This window comes from Alexandromys fortis, unplaced genomic scaffold (assembly GCF_014885135.2).
Source record: "Alexandromys fortis isolate MF-2015 unplaced genomic scaffold, M_Fortis_MF-2015_v1.1 scaffold_360, whole genome shotgun sequence".
Classification (NCBI taxonomy): Eukaryota; Metazoa; Chordata; class Mammalia; order Rodentia; family Cricetidae; genus Alexandromys; species Alexandromys fortis.
Window position 1 is genome coordinate 185,659 of NW_026068238.1, and position 18,943 is coordinate 204,601.

General features: G+C 38.8%; 2 protein-coding genes across 2 annotated transcripts; both read right to left on the reverse strand.

The window, feature by feature from the left end:
• Positions 1 to 1,670: 1,670 nt before the first annotated feature.
• On the reverse strand, positions 1,671 to 2,609 carry Or51g2 (olfactory receptor family 51 subfamily G member 2). Its single transcript, XM_050131067.1, has one exon. It carries the CDS (start codon positions 2,607 to 2,609, stop codon positions 1,671 to 1,673), a length of 939 nt encoding a protein of 312 aa, XP_049987024.1.
• An 8,656-nt stretch (positions 2,610 to 11,265) lies between these two features.
• Positions 11,266 to 12,225, reverse strand: Or51g1 (olfactory receptor family 51 subfamily G member 1). The gene has a single exon (XM_050131056.1). It carries the CDS (start codon positions 12,223 to 12,225, stop codon positions 11,266 to 11,268), a length of 960 nt encoding a protein of 319 aa, XP_049987013.1.
• Positions 12,226 to 18,943: the final 6,718 nt, after the last annotated feature.

Consider the following 18,943-nt stretch of genomic DNA (forward strand, 5'->3'; position numbering starts at 1 on the left):
TATATATATTTAGTATTGTTTTAGATAGTATACACATTGTGAAATTATATATATATTTAGTATTGTTTAGATAGTATACACATTGTGAAATTATAGATATATTTAGTATTGTTTAGATAGCTAAATTAAACTAGCATGCATTATCTTGTCTATGTTTTTGTCAAGAACTCTTAAGATCTAATTTTAGAAATTTGTCCTGTAAATGATGGAAACAGTTTTGCAAGATGAAAATTGTTAGCTATGTTTTAACAGAAAATTGAACTCAAACCATCTCAACACAATTTTGTCAAATACATTAATGCAATTTACCCAAGTTACATAGAAGCTAAAGTCTTCTAAACATGACTGCAACTTGTCCGTGTAACTCTTTAATTCATTAAAAGGTATCAGAGGCCAGGACTGTACTCATGGTACTGGAATTACAAGCCCACACCACAAACATGGAGTTCAATGGTAGAATTACACACAAGCCCTTTTGATTGGTGTGTTTATTTATGACTTTTATGATATTATCTATGGTTGGCCACTTTACACTTCCCTACCCTTGTCCTCAATCTTCCTAGATATACAAGGAAACAGCAACAGCAGCAACAACGCTAACAAAAACGGCTGGAGAAATGGTTCAGCGGTAAACAACACTTAACTACTTAATTATGAGAAGTTGAATTTGGATCTCAACACATAAGTAACAAGATGGACATCCCATAAACACCCTAAATGTCAGTTCTGAGGGACCTGATATCCTTTGTATACATAGGAATAAGTGTGTATGTGTGCATATTTACACTTTCACTAATTCTCACACACAGGTAAATAAATAAAAATTAAAAATAAAAATCAATCCAGTTAATTCTCTGGACACACTGTTTCTTGTCATCTCTTCTCAGCTTTGGACATGCGTTTCCAGCAGCTTGGGAGATATTAGCCCCTCCCTCTGCCATCGTCAGTGATTCAGCTCCCACATGTCTGCTAAGGCTGACTGCTGTCACCCCAAAGAAAGATTACTTTATCCTCTCTTTCCTAAAATATCATCTGATTGAAGATCATGTCTCATTTCTGTTGCTATTCAATCACACTTTAGTTTGAGCAACAAAATTAAAAACTGATCCAAAATCTAGCCTCTTAAAAATTCTTTTGTTTACTAACATGTATTAGGATTGGGTTCACAGTAGAATTGATTCTGTCACTGATTGTCCACTGAAAAGGCTAGACAGATAAGAGCTGGGATAATCTGAATTATTTCCACTCACTGGTGTTGACACTGACTTAACTAACACTCTGATATGAGCTTTGTAGGTGGAACATCTACATGTGAAGACCATGAAGATACACAAAGCCCATTGGTCTTCTCAGTGTGGTGTCTGGGCTCCACAAGAAGGCTCCAAGCAGAATGTTTACAAATAAATGTATAAATAAGTGTATAGGGGGAGAGAATAGTAGCTTTCATCTCTTCCATTTCTTGTGTGGAAAGTATGATTAGTCATATTTCTGCTGACATAATGGGGCAATATGATTTACCACACAATTATGAATTATATTAATCAACATCACTTGTAACAAGATAATTATGTGAGAGATGTGATTTATTCAGTCTTCTATATTTCTTGATTAAACAAAAAAGTATCTTCTCTATTTCAAGCCTTGGCAGGAAGAGCAAATTATGAACTAATCTAGTTACAAAAGGCATGAGTTACCCTATCCCGGATCTGTTTGGTCTTGACACTGTAAACAATGGGGTTCATCACAGGGGGGATGAGAAGATACACAAAGCCCATGACCACTTGCACCAGATGGGGTGCCTGCTTTCCAAAGCGGTGGATTACAGACAAGCCAATCATGGGAGTATAGAACAGAAGTACAGCACAGATGTGAGAAACACATGTGTTGAGAGCTTTGAGTCTCTCAGCCCGGGAGGCAATGGACAGCACAGTGCGCAGGATGAGTGCATAGGAGAAAAGGATGAGCAGGGAGTCCACCCCCACTGTAGAGACAATGACGAACATGCCGTAGATGCTGTTGGCCTTGATGTCTGCGCAGGCCAATTTCATCACCTCTTGGTGGAGACAGTAGGAATGCGAGAGGACTAGGGAGCCACAATAAGGAAATCGCTTGAGCATAAAGGGCAACGGGAAAATGAGCGCAACGCTGCGGCCCAGAGAGGCCAGGCCTATTCTGCCAATCACCGTGTGCGTGAGAATGGAAGCATAGTGCAAAGGGCGGCAAATGGCCACAAAGCGATCAAAGGCCATAGAGAGAAGCACGGAGGATTCCAAGAAAGACAAGCAGTGGATGAAAAAGAGCTGGGCAAAGCAAGCGTCATGACCAATGTCTCGTGCCCCTACCCAAAAGATGCTGAGCACGGTGGGAAGGGTGCAGAGAGACAGACCCAGGTCAGTCAGAGCCAACATGGACAGGAAGAGGTACATAGGCTCGTGGAGGGAGGGCTCTGTCTTGATGATAAAAAGAATTGTGCAGTTGCCCAGGATGGAAACCAGATACAGGAGGCACAGTGGGAGGGAGATCCAGATGTGCATGTGTTCCAGCCCGGGGATGCCACTCAGCAAGAAGGTAGAGGACATGCTGCCATTTCCTAGAAGTCCTGGTGTCATTGCAAATGGAGAAATGGGTCAGGTGGAATCTGTCCAAAATCCTGAAACGAATTGTAGAAACGTTAGTGATGGATTGAAACTGGCAAAATCAAAATTCAGAACAAAAAAAAATTAGAACCAAATAATTCTAGAACTGTATAGCTCCCTCAAGAGATTATTTCAGTCTTTTTTTTTTTTTTTTTTTTTTTTTTTTTTTTTTTTTTTTTTTTTTTTTTTTTTTTTTTTTTTTTTGGTTTCTTCTTTTGATTAAGACAGGATCTAATGTGTAGCAGGCTGGCCTCAAACTCGCTGTGTAGTTGATGATGACAACGATTCCTCATCTTCCTGCCCCACCACTCCAGTGCTGAAATTATGGGCATGAGCCACCCTCCTCAGTTTATCAGCATCTATTTGAAGAAATAGTTTGCAGTCTCACAGTTTCGATGAGTAACAAAGACGCAGTAGTAAGGAGACTTTATTAGCCTGTGCAACTCCTAAGAGCTGGAGTAGAGAGGCTTTTGTGTTGATGCACCTCCTCTCCCCTTTCTTTCTCTCTGCCTGCTCTGGCTTTCAGATCAACCCTCTTAACCCATGGATTTTTACTTTTTGAACTATGACATTGTTATGTCCCAGACTATCTGGTCTTTTCTCTTGAGCTGAGGTGATCTTGAGTATCTTTCCATCAGGACTCTGCAATTGTGCCTCTGGAATTTTTCTTATGCGTGGGGAACTGGAAGTGCCTAGGGAAAGAGTTATGAAACAGGGAAAAGTCAGTTCCTTCCCTCGGTGTTGTGGTATTTTACCATGAAGACCATGGATATTTTGGAGGCAGAGTTTACAGCGGCCCACCTCCTTGGTTCTAGGAACTTCTCTTCTCTTCCAGAATAAGTGGTAAGTTTCCTTTTCCACACTTCTGTTGAGCCTGCACCCTCTGAATGCACCATCAGGCAAGCCCTACACACCTTTTCTGTCAGGTCTTTTACTAAGGTTTCCACTTTTCTCTGATCTTCTGTTTCCTTCACTTACGTTACTATGCTTTCTTTCCTGTATTTTGATGGTTTTACTTCTTGTCTCTTCTCTGTTGCAGTTTCAGCCATTGTATAGAAGTTATGTTACATACAGTCCTTCACTTGTTTCTGCTTTCTGCTCTTGCTAACATGGAAGTCTCATCAGCTCTAGTCCATAAATCCTGCTCAATTCACAAGACTCTAGGTAGACCTGGAGGGTGTGTGGCAGGGTTTGCCAGACTATGCCTGACTTCTACAGTGTGAAACCAGAGCTTTTCACTCAGTCAGCATCTGGATAAACTATAAATTCAGGAATTTGAGTGATGTGGACCAATGCGTTAGGATATGACTTTGTCCCTTCTTGAGTGTTTGAAAGTCAATATAATAAAATCCAGTGATGCTGGTAGACAGAAAAATAACCACGTAGGAGTTCAGCCATTGAGCACAGGTCTATTTCCAGTAGGTTCCTGGACTTCTACTGTAGCGATATCCCATTCCTAATGCCTATAAAATAGAAGCTTAGGCAGAGTGGGGCTTTGCTTTATTCACCTCTGTGAAATATGACAGGTGATCAATATATTTTCCTTTCTGGTTGAAAGTTAACTTTTTTTAGTTAATGATTAGTAACTTAGAGAAAGTTACAGCTGTTTCTGGGATTATAGAGAAAAATGGGACGGAGCAACGCTTTCTTTTAGTGTGAGTTCTGAATAGCTGTCGTGCTTTCTGTTACAGAATGACAAGTTAGAGACAAACAACAGCAGTTAGCATAAAGCAAAGGTCTAACAGGCCTTTACAAATACTGGTTCTTTAAAAGACTTAAGAAAATGATGCTGGGTTTATCAGCTTTGGGACCCTGTGGTGTGTCTCCAGACTTTCCTGCTTCATAATTATTAGTTCATGTTATTTATCAAAGGGAACTCAGAAGAGTTGCAATAGAAGCTTCCTTGTCATCTACAGTAAGCCTTTGACACCAAAAGCTCGTCAGGTGAGGACCATTGAGGTAGGGAGAGTGGGTTTTCTTCAGGGAAATGGCTCCCGTTAGGTGGCCCATTCTCCAACAGATGGCTCTACATCCATGTATACAAAGACAACATCGATTAGACTCAATGGACTATGATAGAAAAAAAAATGAAAACAGGTAGTTGGGAGAAGGATGTGGCCACAGCAGTTTGGAGCTGGAGGAGGATTATGATTTGAACTAAAACCTTGCAGCCTATTTCTACTTTTTCAAATTAAGGCAACTTAACAAAACTTTCTAAGGTTCCATGGAGATTATTTGTAGACTGCTCTTGGCAAAAATTAGAAGTTCATCAGGGATTATATTTCTTTCTTCTGATTCTGCTCTATTTTAACATCAAAAAATACGTTGTTTGGTTTCTTTTTCTTAGTTTCAAATTTTCTTCATTTAGAATTCTTAAGCCATTAATTTTTGGAAATTCACATACATGTGTATAACATATTATGATCCTATCAAACCCTACATCACATATCTGCCCAGAAAAGCAATGGAACTCAGATCTCTAGAACTAAAATGTTCATGGTGAAAGCTGAAAAAAAAAATAGATCAGTGAACATTTTCAGGTAGATGCTTAGCAGCCTGGAGTGAGTGGACTCTAAATAACAGAGGACACACCGATATATCGAAACTTTCCCATTCCTACCTTGTATTTGTTACAAGCTGAAGCTAGATATGCTCTGGAATTAGAAATTGTTCTTTTAATTGTAAGTGGGTAGCACTGAATAGATATCAGCAAAACAAGATAAGGGTACGTTGGAGCAGGGGGAATAGAAATAAAATAAAACCCAGAAAGTGAAGCCAAAATACATTAACTTCGGAATGAGCATCTTTTGGCTGACTTGGGGTTTGGCAGGGATTGAGACTTAGTAAAGTAACTCTTAAGAGCTCAAGAAACGACTGTCATCGGAGGGAGGGCTTATTGTTTTCTATCATTACCAGAACAGTTGCTATAGGTAAGGTTGGAAGTGGAAATAGATTTAACCTATGATCTTTTCTATAGTTTTTCTGCTTAGAAATCTCTTTCTGAATGAAATTTAGCAACTTCGATGATGTCTATGATTGATATCTGTAGTGGCTCAGAGAGTTATCATTTTATGTCACAGAAAAGATTTTCTTCCATGTCAGTTAGCTTCCTGGATACCTGTACTTCTCTTTCTTAGACAATTCCCTCAGGTGCCTTAACCTTGTTGGTGGTTGAAGTGGTAAATACTGAACTCAATAGCTAGTCCATCTCCTCTCAGTACCTCGGTTTTACTGTCTCAATTTGTCTCTCCTTTCTCATCACTATTTCTGCTATTACCATATAAAAGGCAACTTCCTGGGCAGGAAGCTGGGGGAGTGGAGAAAGCTGCTGTTTGCTTCTGAGAATGCTTTGATATCAGACCTGCGATTCCACCAGTCAGGAAGGCTGGTTGCTGCAGCTGTCATGTTCAGGAGACATCCTTGTCAGTATTCTGTGGTCAAAATCAAGGCCAGAGTGAGTCTTCCAGCGTCTCTTGGTGTCATAGCTGAACGCTAAACACCTGTCTATTGAACTGACTCGTCACAATACCAAGGCTCAGTCCAGAGGCTGCAGAGCTCATACCAAGGAAGAAGGAAGCTGAAGCTAGGAGCCATAAGCTTAGAGAGAGACTGGAGAATTGATACAGAAATCCCCAATTTTTAGCAACTGAGGTGCCACTGAGACATTTTCAATTGCTTTTAATATGCTCCCTGCTGAGACTGGGCTCTTGGGCCTCATTATCTCAGACTCTGAAAGGAAAAGGAAAGAGAGTTGGGGGCTCTTGTGAGGTAAGCATCTCAGTGTGTCCCAGGCACTTGGAACCAAACCCTACAGGATATGGAGAAGTTTTACACATACACTGCTACTCCAGCAAAGCAGAGTAGGTGCTGCTGGTAATATTTTATGTATGATAGGGCACAGTTCAACTTGAATACATTAAACATGGTGTGTGCTAAAGATAGATAAGCACATATGATATTTATAAAAAATGTTTTGCTATAAAGGGACAAAATAGGAGAGGGACTTAACTGAAGAGTGGTAAAGAGTAACACAGGAGAGTGAGGTAGGAGGGATAAATAACATCAAGGATCTTTGAATAGGAGGAAAAATTATTTTATAAGCTTGTTTAAAATCACATTATACATATAAAATGGAGTTATTTCACACAGTTGATAATGTCCCACCCAAGATCCATAAACTGACAGCTACCCAGTGCCAGAAAAGGGAGGTCTCCCTTTAGTAATGACCAGAGGGTTCCAAGGAACCCCAAACAATATTGCCTCCTAGAATGTGACTGTAAGTCCCTGTTGCTGAAGACACCACAAATATTGGACATACTTGGAGGAATTGAAGTTGTATTGACCTGAAAGACTCTTCCTTGAGGGCTAGCTCTCATGTACAAGAAGATTCTGTATAAGTTGTCAAAGGAAAAAGTAATGAATAGTCTTGTCCAGTGGTAAAGCTTATAAAGTACAACAACGCCCACCCCAGAAGATCCTTACAATGGTTCTATAGTGATCCTTATATCGTGGGGTTAACCAATAGCTGTCTAATTGGACTAGGAGTCTAATCAGTACACTACTCATGTACTGTAAAGCAAGCCAATTACCCATGGCTGGAGAGGTCAGAGACCCTAGAGAAGAACCTACTACTGCTGTTTTCCAAAATAAATACAGCTTCTCTCTGTCTTCTAAATATATCCTTATACCTGCATGTAAGTATGGCTATCGCCTCTTAACAAAAGAGCTTCTTTTGAAGCAGTTAGAGGCTGCTACATAGATCTATAACTGGAAAAAAATGCATAGAATAAGTAAGTGTGAAGTGTCTAGTCCCAACTGATAACATAACCCCTACACCCAAAGCTCAAAAGACAGGTATAGAAAGATTCTAAGAGGCAAAGTTTTATTTTGTTTTGGTAGATTGTGTCTTCTAGGCCTATCATGGATGCAGAACCCATGAAACATTGATGATACGGTTGCCTAAAAAAAGATCTGACTAGTGAACACATAAATTGACATGCCAATGTGTTTTGGAACAGTCCACAAAGTTCTGTCCTTAGGAATTTCAGGGGTGAGAGGCGGAGGACGTAGAAAGTTTTCTCCATGTATGATCAACCTGATAAATTATCCAACTGCAGTGATCAGCCCTAAACACATGGACATATGAACAACACTGAATTGACATAGTAGGGAGTGCACTTGTGTGTGTGTGTGGGGGGGTGAAGTGACATAATAAATGCATTAAGGTGATTATCTCAAAACTGTAAAGAAGTTGGCAGTAGTATTTCAGTTGTAGAATTCATTCTTAGCTTATATGAAGACCTGGATCCAATATTGGGGATCAAATCCAAACAAAGAAAACCAACAATTTTATATGATGACTCACAGATATAAAGGAGTATACTTATTACCTGGCTCTGGGAAAGATTATAAAGAAAGCATTATAAAGAGAGGAGTAGATGCAATTTCAATGTTTAGTAATTAGTCAACTAATTGTATCCTTTTTTTTTTTTTGGAGTGAATATGAAGGGATTTCTCATAGTCCCCAACTTTGCTGCATTTTATTCCCATCTGCTGATTTGGCAGAAAGGTTCCTCTGTGACACAGTCCACTAGATTTTTGATTGAGCACACTGTTTGTACGAGGGTGATATGAAGCAGTGTGTGTTCAAATTATAGTCCTCTGGTGATCTAGACTAGAACTGCCTCTCATGCTTGCAATCATGCAAATGACTTAGCCTCACCCTTACTACAGTGAATCAGAAACTCAACATTAAAGATCATTACAAAGACTTGGATGTTTTGTGTATCTTTATCTTTGTGATTTGTTTTAACTCTGATTTCAAACTTTTTTATAAACTAATAAAATTTTCTTTATAAAAAATAGTATCTTCACATTTAGTCTGGAGTTACTTCCAAACCCAGTCGCCTGCTATATTAGTTGAAGGATGACATAACTAAATACTGCAGATTAGGGAGTTTTACAGCAGCAGGTTTTCCCCCACGGTCTGGAAGGTATCAACATCCAGGAATAGGGTATATACAGCTCTGATCTTCCCTTCTGGGTTTGCATGGGTCATCTTTCAACAATGGTCCGTACTTTTCACCCTGTGCTCATGCAACCCTGTCTTCTCTTTAAGTCTTCAAATCACTTCTTACAGTACATTATTTATCAGATGTTGGCCCTACTTTATTGACTCCATTTTATCTCATGACCTTGTGTCTAAATATAGTTCCATACTCGATTCTTGCAAGTTAGAAATGATTCAACCGACAATACTTATTTATCCTCAATTCTGACAACTATTTATTTATATATGTAACACATTTTATAACAAAAATGTTTTATGTACAATAAAATAATACATTTTATTCTTCACTCCCTGTGACAATACATCATCAGCTCTAACCCTGAGCTCTTGAATAATAAAATTAGTCTTAGAAATATTTTGTCTAAGTTTGAATGCCACATTATACAGTGGGAGGGGAAAAAGAAATGGAGATAAAGAGACAGAAAAAAAGAAGTGTGATTAATTTTTAATTCACTTTTAACAATCTTTATCAGAAAGAACATACAGAATAATTTATATCACAGACAAGCTTATTCTGTCAACCTTAAGTCTCCATAAAGTTTTTGTAAGTTAAAAATAGAATATGATGTGGAGAAACTAGAGTTCAGTAAACCTAAAGTGCCCAGTTATAAGAAGTACAGCTTTTTAAATAAGGCAGGTTTGGGTGTGTTTCTAAGCACTATTTTATTAGATATATGTAATATTGATTACAATAGTTGATCTCACTGCTTATTGTCTCTAAAAAGCTTATGTGATAACTGGAAAGAAAATAATGCCTTTCATGGTTGTATATGTTGTTAAATAAAAATAGTTTGAGAAAATTAAATAAAATGATTATTTTTGACATTTTATTAGATGAACATTATGATCATTTTAAAATTACAAGCATATCTTTTAGTTAGAATTAAGATTAATAACTTCCACTAAAAGATTAAAAAATCAGAGCCATTCAAAACAAGACATGGTGAAAATAATAATAAATTAATTAATTTGAGGAGTTAGAGTTCCCATATACCTCAAGAGCAGTGTAGAAGGATTAGATATGAAGATCAGTGCCAGAGGCCATAATATACACAAAGACCTGAGTTCTATCTCCAGAATTGTTAAAAAGAGGAAAAAGAAGTAGCTACTAAGTACTGCCATGCAGGCCACTCTGTGTAAGAATGAAGGCGTGAGAATAGGGGTAGCAAACATAGCAAACATGCAGCAATGTTGTAAGACCTTTTTTGGAGTTGACAGCTGTGTCAGAACTAAGCTCCTGTGAAGCTGCTGTAGGCAGAAAGATGGGTGTTTGCTTGTTGGTCAGGGAGGACTAACAAACTTCTGATTCAAAGCTGTCCTATCTATGGAATTCTGATAATTATGAGGATGCAATATATCTCAAATGGTGGGAAGTGATCACTTGATGGTCTTAGGCCTTCATGAGAACTGAAGGAACAGTCAGTATAAATAAGGACAAGCTGAATTCACCAGGTATTTGCAGTAATTAAATGATGATTGACTAGAAAGCAGTTGGGCCACATGAAGGGTGAAATCCATTAGGATGTGTGTTCATAGGAATCTATATATTTTAAGTGTGTAGGCTCTATATTTGTTTATGTTGCTACACGTGCTTATGGATACCATGCAAGCATATCTACTTTCATAGTTTTATATTCTGTTGCCTTCCCTACAACAGAGGACCAGAACCTAAAACTGATCATGCTTTAAATGTGTTAACCTTCTTATAATGTTGCTATTTACCTACTTTCTCTTCATAATGAAATGTTACATCTTTTTGTTTCCATTACAATAGCTTCCTTTATTGCATCTGGAATTAAGATACTGGACAGAAAAAGATTGTTGAACCAAACCTTTATAGTTCTCTTGACTCTAAGTGAAGTTTATGAAGACGATACTTTGTTCTGTGTCAGTATATGAAATACCATAGTTTGTTGTTTATTTATCTAGACAAATGTGATAATAAACAAACTGACACAAACTGGACAGCAACAACATACATACCAAATACAAATAAGCAAGGCACAGAAAACATACAAACATAGAAACAATAAGAACAACAGTAGTGTGAGTGTGCATGCACACACATGTGTGCCTGTGCAAATAAGAGATACCCTCACAAAAATTCACCACTGTGGATATGGGTTCAGATATGTGCAAATGAATAAAAATTGTCATGATGATAAGTCAATAAAATGCATCAAAATGTAAATTAAAAAGAACCACTAGTTAGATTCCATAGACAGCAAGGATTGAAGGAGGAAACACATGACAGTTTGCACTTTCTCACATTATAAACATCGGTAAACATGGAGAATTATATATTTGCTAAGTACTGTTAGAGATTTCCATGAATCTCCTCATTAAACCTTTGCAGCATCCCCATGGGAAAGGAAGGGATATTTATTTCCATTTCTTTCAATTGTGAAAACTAAAGAGACAGAGAGGTGGGTAGCTCCCTCAATGCCACACAGACTGTCAACTGCACACCTACTATTTTAGATATTTTCCAACAACATAGCTGAACGTATAAAAAAAGTGCCCTATATGGCCAAACTTTTTCTTCAATTTAACCTAATTCTACTGAAAACACCTAGGTGACTTTACAAACTCAAACTTCTTGATAATACGCTGGCGTATTTGCTTGGTCTTGATGCTGTAGACAATGGGGTTCATGAGGGGTGGTACCAACAGATACACATAAGACATCAGAAGGTGTACAATGCGGGGAAGATGCTCACCGAAACGATGAACAAGGGATAAGCCGATCATGGGGATGTAGAACAGCAGCACTGCACAGATATGAGAGATGCAGGTATTGAGGGCACGGAGGCGCTCCTGGCGGGAGGCTTTGCCTAGTACAGCATGGAGGATGAGGGTATATGAGAGGAAGATGAGCAGAGAGTCCACACCCACAGTGCAGGCCACAACAAAGAGTCCGTAGATATGGTTGACAATGATGCTGGAGCAGGCCAGTTTCATGATCTCCAGATGCAGACAGTAGGCATGGGCAAGCACATGAGAGCGGCAATAATGAAAGCGCTTAAGTAGAAATGGTAAAGGGAGAATGAGGAGTGCACTTCGCAGCACTGAGCTCAGTCCCATCTTCACGATCCTTCTGGGTGTCAGGATGGTAGAATAGCGCAGTGGGTTGCAGATTGCCACGTAGCGGTCAAAGGACATAGAGAGCAGAACAGAGGACTCCACTAAAGACAAGGTGTGAATGAAGAAGAGCTGGGTAAAGCAGGCAGGGATGCCGATCTCTCTGGCATCAAACCAGAAGATTCCCAGCACGGTGGGCAGGGTGGAGAGGCAGAGCCCCAAGTCTGTGAGGGCTAGCATGGCCAAGAAATAGTACATGGGCTCATGGAGGGTGGCATCAGTCCGGATGACATGGAGAATGGTAAGATTCCCTAAAATCACTGTCAAGTAGATGGAGAAGAAGGGAATGGAGATCCAGCCATGGAGCTCTTCCAGACCTTGAAAGCCTGTCAGAAAGAAAGTGGCCTTTTGGAGACTGCTGTTGTAAAAGATGACCATGGCTTTATGATCTTATATCCGCCAACCTAAGGCATAAAATATAGTCCACATAAATGAGTGACAGTGCTGAATCCCCTGTCATCTAAATGCTCAGGACTAGGGAGTCAGGACAAATATGCAGTAAGGGACTTCATCCATTGTACCCTTTCTACAGTGGCAGAGTGGGTGATCATAGTGGATCTCTATAACCTATAGATTCTATGCAACTTAGCCTCCAGTGTTGATCTCTCTAATATTCAATGAGATAACCTCATATAATACTTTGTGGCATATTTATCCTTTAGAAATATTTTCTATTTAATAATTGAAGCATTCATAATTGCCTCATATGCATGATAAACTCAAACTAAAAAGTTCCATGCAGAATTACATACTAAAAATGGAGCAGAAAATGTGAGCATCAACTATGCACAAAGAACAGAGGAAAGGGAGCCTAGATTCTACTGCCTAGAACTCAGCTCAGAGTGAGCCATGTGTCTTGGCTAGGATTGATATGACATCTTGGCATAGTTGCCTGTAATGGCTGAACAGGGTGTTTTTTTTTTTTTTTTTTTTGCTATTCCTTCAGAACCAATGCATTGAAAAGCAGTTGTGTCCTATGCACAGTGTACAGGGACTAGTTACTATCCATCACAGCCTAGAAAGTTTGAACTGGTGTTTGCCATGTTATTATACTAGATGCACACCATTCAATGACAACACTAATTCTGCCGCAAAAGTTCTATTCTTAGGAGCCAAATGCCAATGAGGGAATAGTGACAAAGAGATCAAATGATCCGGTTAAGTTTCCTGGCCAAGAAAGAGCTGAACATGAAATCCAAACCATGATTCCATCCAGAGTCAATGCTGTTGTTTCTCTGGACTGATGCTGCTGTTGCACAGAAAATTAGTTGTACAAGAACCAAGCAGTTCAAGATAAATTTAGTGCACAGTGAATTCCCTATTTTGGACATGTCTGCATGGCAATTGGCGATTTATATCACAATAGTAAATGAACCAAAACATAAAGTAATAGTGAGGAAACACATTTGCTAGATACAGTTAAGTTTGGGGCATATTGAATACAAGATTGAAAAGGGATTCTAGAATTTCTAGAAGCATTAATGGGGGTATCTAGAATGTGTGTGTGTGTGTGTGTGTGTGTGTGTTGTGTGTGTGTCTGTGTGTGTGTATGCTTGGTTTGAGTGAGAGTCTATACTATAGGGCAGCTGCCATCTGTATGGAAAAATTGGTAGGAGATACAACATAGAAAGCAGAGTTTGGGGCTTATGTCATAGCTCTGGAAATGCTAAAATAAAGATGGTACATAAAATTAGGTTAATTTTATTAATGGACATAGTAGAGAATCACAAGGAAAAATGAGACAATATAAATAAGATCTGGTTACTGCCGGTAATTGTATAAAAGATGAAGAAGGTTGTTTTAAAAGTACTGTAGTGTGAAGTCCGTAGTGACTCACAGAGGTTTTTATAAATTGGAGATATGAAAGAACTTGTTCTTCTTGGATTTTAGAGATCAAGAGAAAAGTGAATATTCTTTATGATTTTTTTCATTGAAAGAAATCTGTAGTGTGATATCAGAAATATTTTAAGAAAAAAGTATAGGAAGTTAATGACAGTCTAACTTTCTTTCAAAACTCTTCTGTTTTGAAATGCAGAAAGACATGGAAAATAATTAAAGCATATAATTCCCTCTCCATCTTTGCCACCCATAATTTAAATTAAAAGAAGCAATAATGAAAAATTTAATTTTATAATTACCCCATTATTTTATAATTCTTAACGAAAAAGAAGATCACTATAAGGAAAGAAAGCTAGGGTAAATGCAAGAGAGAAGTGAAGGCTTGGGGAAGGAGAAAGTGATGAGCAGAGAAATGAATAGGGGATTTGGAAAGCCTAGTGCCAGTAGCTGGACCATGGTGCAAAATCATCCTGAGAATGAGAATGCTGATCAGAAGAGAAAATGGCAAAATGGAAATCTGCTACCAGTTAGAGAGATGTACAGATTCTCAGTAAAGTTTGTGCTCATCCACCCGACTCTAATTCATTTCAGAGTCTGAGAAATAAGGGCTATCAAGGGGCCATCTTTATCACCCCTCCATCTTCAGACACAGAGGGTGTTTCACCAAAGGCATTCTATTCTTGTATGACCTTGATTTCCAAATATTTTCCTTGCATCTTTTATTTTTGTTATTAGTTATATTCAATTGTGCCAAGGGAAAGCAGGGAACAGAAAAAGGAGAGGAAATCTTGGCTCACACCAAAAGGATAGGTTGGCTTCATCCCTGGAGCTCTCAACTCTGGCATAGGCATGGAACCTAGTTACAGACTTGCTGCATAAATTTGTAAGTAAATGAGAAAGATGGGACAGAGTAGAAATGAAAAGGAATAATTGTTAGTGCTGGTCACTGTCACTTCACATCAATGCGTCAGCTGATTCCTCTAACTCACTCCTACAAAGGGATGTAACAGAACCTGCCTCTTTTTTTTTTTGGATCATTATATGCAAATATATCAATTTTTAAATTAATGAAGCATTTTATCATTAATTATAGTACATAGTACATATTTTTTGGCTTTTGCTGTTGTCATCGATCTTTAGTGATGTCAACAACAGTGTTCTTGTTATTTTCCTTTGACTAACACAGTCCTCTGTGGTTTCCAGCATTCTCATTCTCTTACAAAATGTGAAGTAGAAAGAGCTGTTAGCCAATGACAGGCTTTCTTTCTTCCTAGGGAGCTAGGCCACAGCAGGAGCAGGTGATGTGTACAAGGCTGTCTGTGTTAGTGCTCTCTCTCTTCTTCATCCTTGCTCTTCTCCTATTCTGCTCTTCTTCTGTTTCCTCTCATTTATTCCTTTTCCTTCTTTCCTCCTTAGTATCTATCATTTACAACATTAAAGAACTACAAAATTTCTCTCAAGGAATACCATAACCAAAATTCACTGTAGTCATTAACTATCATAATACAAGTTTAAGTAAGAAAGGTATCAATTACACTTGCAATTTTAATGATCAAGGAACTACATTCTGACAAGAAGAGCAATGAGAGATTAAATAGAAAGTGAACATCCCTTTTATAAGAACATGCACAGTAGCTAAGATAGGACTATGCCTCTAAGTTTCCTGTCCCATGTTCACCCCTCAAAACCTTCTTGACTAGCATGGTGTGGGGACATGGCTAGAAGGCAGAGCTCAATATACCATCCAGGAGTGCAGTTTTCTCTTCTCCTAACTGCTCCATCTGACTCTGTTTGTAACATACCTGAGCAATAATAGCTGCTGAGAGAAGGGCTTGAATGGCATGCTTCAATTCAGACCTCAAATTCAAGGGCAGATTAGCTACACAAATACTAAGCAGTTTCTGTTTGAAATGTCTGGTCCTTTTAAAGTGTCCAAAGCTTCTTCTCAGGGGACTCAGCTGTCACTAACAATTCCCCAAACAGTTTTCATGCTGTTAACAGAGCACTCAGGGAGGGGACTGGAGTCAGAATCAACAGAGGAGACCAATGTTGAAGGGATCACATTAGGATGATTTCAAGATTTGCTACTGACAGTGAAAGCAAGACCTTCTAAGAACAAGAGTCTTATATTTGGGATAATACTCCTCTTTCTGATAGTATACTTTGGTTCCATCAAACATTTTTATATGTCCTGGCATCAACTGCCAGGATTCTAGGTGAGTGATTGTAGACCGAAGCCCACACTGTAGAGACCATGTGCTGAAGAGACACACTTGTGTCCCTCCCTTCTCATACTAGACAATCAGATTGGCATGACTTTTGCAATAATACTTCGCAAAATTAATTAACTTAACAGGAATAACGGAGTCTGGAGCTGAAGCTGATGCATGAACAGATACAAAAGGCTTTAACTCTCTATGTATCAAAAGGAGTTGCTGATAAAGAACTCTGCTGGGCCTGGAAGGTGTGGGAATCATCCATCCCACACAATTGTTTTTCTTTCCTTTTCAAAGTGGAGGTTCATTAAGACTGCAATTTCTTCCAACCAGACTCAACACATCATCATCAATAGCAAAACAGCAGCTGCAACAGCGACAACAGTCTGTTTTATTGACAACCATAGCAATCATAGTTGCCATTTATTGGGAGATTAAATTGCTAGGCCCAGTATAAGATATTTTAAAATAAACTATCAATTTAATTCTCAAAACAACCCTGGTTATTGTTTAGTATTATTTGTATCTTAGGGAAAAAGAAACAGAAACAGAACAACCAAACTTAGCTAGATACTTCTTGAAAGAGGCACTCCTGTCGTTGGAGAGTAAGTCTGTGTTGGGTCCAGGGGAGTCACACAAAGATAAGAACACCACCAAGTCTAATAAACCAGAAGCAAACTTTATTCCAGAAACCAGATCCTAGGAAAAACAAAAGCAAACTTAAAAATAAAAAATAAAAAAAACACCGCAGGGCACAGAAGCTTATCAGCTAGCTGAGACCACAGCCAGAGATGGTGTTTGTTAGGCTGTGGCAAAAGGCCGGTTTCTGAACCTACTTTTTATAGTAGGGACACCAAGCATTAGCTCTGAACAAAGGAATTTTTATAATCTTGCCCTGACCCCGTGGGTCAGTCAACATAGACCCTAAGGAGGGGAGTGAGTTTTAATGTCAATGGGTAACTAGGCAGCTATCATGAAATATGTTTTAGAGTAGATTACAGCGAAAGTCACTAATTGCAAGAAAACAGATGTCTTTAGCAATTAGTCAGAAAAGGGGCTGCTAGTAATACCAGAAGGTTAATAAATTAGAATTAACTGGTTCTTAGACTGAGAACAACGTAGGAGATGGCAGAAAGCTTTTCACAGTATCTCGAGGTAAAACTCAGACACAGACTGCCATACTTTACAACCTCCATTATGAGAGTGCATTAGTCAAATCTGTGTTTATACCTTGTCCAGTGTGTCTCCTGGCACCTCCAGACAGTGTATACCGAAGCCCCATTCCTCCCCATTAATGGTGCCAGTTTTCCATAACAAAGACAGTGCCTAACCTAGAGTTCAGTATCTCTGTCTCCTAAAGGTTAACTAAGTTCACATTCTTTGTTTATCAAGGATGGCCAGGACACTACTCTCAATTTTCATGGAGAAGCTCTGGCCTTGTAAATAAAACAGCCAGTTGTAAAATGAAATGACCTAAGCTGATGGAGGTTTTCCAGGCATCTGAGAAAATAGCTCACTGTGAATGACTGATCCTTGATCTGCTGAGAAAGCTGCTGATCGTCTGCTCTCATTCTCCTAGACTTATAACTTTATATATTTTTTATTTTTCCATTTTTATTTTTGGAATCTATATTTTTATTTTCTTATTTTTGGACTCTTCAGTTTTCATGACAAATGCCTCTGCTAATGACATGACCTCTTTTTTTTCTCTATGTTAGATTTCCTTTTGGAAAACTATATAATTGACTTAGTTCCATGCTGTGGGACAATGGCCTTTTATCCTGTCACTTGTATTATTTTTAATAAAATGCTGATTGGCCAGTAACCAGGCAGAAAGTAGGTAGAGGTGGGATAACCAGGCTGGAAGTAGAGGCAGGGTGATGAGAACAGGAGAATTCTGGGAAGAGGAAAGATACAGTTTGCAGTTATCACTCAGTCAGAAAGGAAGCAAGATGAGAATGCTTTGCTGATGAAAGGTACCAAGCCACGTAGCTAACACAAGAATAATGGGTTAATGTAAGATGCAAGAATTAGTTAATAAGAAGCCTGAGCTAATAGGCCAACCAGTTTATAATTAATGTAGGCCTCCATGTGTTTCTTTGGGACCGAAAGGCTGTGTGGGACCTGGTGATTTAGAAACCTCTGTCAACTGTTCCATTAAGGAAAACAGATTTTTTAAAAAAATAATTTGGGACATAGCACATGATATCTAAGGATTATTTGGGTCTTAATGATGCAGTATTAGTGATGAAGGAACACCGTAAAATAAGAAAGTGGGAATGAATTAAAACCTAAGGGTCACCTGTATCTACCAATGAATTCATTTTCTGAAACTAAGGGACCCAGGATGAAGATAACCAGGTCATTCATTGGTCAGGAACTGATCTACAGAAAGAATAGTGAAGTTGTTCGGTATATACAACCTCTCCTATTCTCCTGTTACATAGCACGGACAGAACTGATTGAAGCTAATGAGACCCCATGTTTATGGGCAGTAGATGGAGTGGTCATAAAGCCAAGCAGCTGTGGATAAAAATCCTTGTTCCTGATTGCTGGGTAGATGTGATAAGAAGGTTAATGAAGGTGATACAAAAGCTGAGTTCAATGTGGCTGTTCCTTTCTGAGAATATCAGGACAGAGATTATGTGTACCTCTCACCCAAGATGTGTAAGAGGTGGACACTGGGCTAGGTGAGGAATGGAGCCATTCATGGCATCACAAAGAGACCAGCTTCCCAGGAAGTGCTCCTTTGGTCTCTGTGATGCACTGAGTGTCTGGCTCTATCCCTCACCATGCCAAAATAAATATAATAAGATAAAACAAAAACTATAACATTGAAGTTGGACAAGACAGACCAATAGAAGGAAAAGATTCCAGGAGAAGGTATAGGAATCAGAAAGTACTTGGTTTGCACACAAACTCCAGAATCCCATAGAAACACTAACAGGAAGCCTTAAACTAAGAGGACCTGGTATAGAGCTGTGCAGGTCCTATCAATGCTACTTCAGTCCCTGTGAGCTGAAATGAACTTTAGCAATGTT

Bases quoted from the DNA above. Each gene is read 5' to 3' on its own strand.
- Or51g1 (XM_050131056.1), bottom strand. From the start codon at position 12,225: ATGGTCATCTTTTACAACAGCAGTCTCCAAAAGGCCACTTTCTTTCTG.
- Or51g2 (XM_050131067.1), bottom strand. From the start codon at position 2,609: ATGACACCAGGACTTCTAGGAAATGGCAGCATGTCCTCTACCTTCTTG.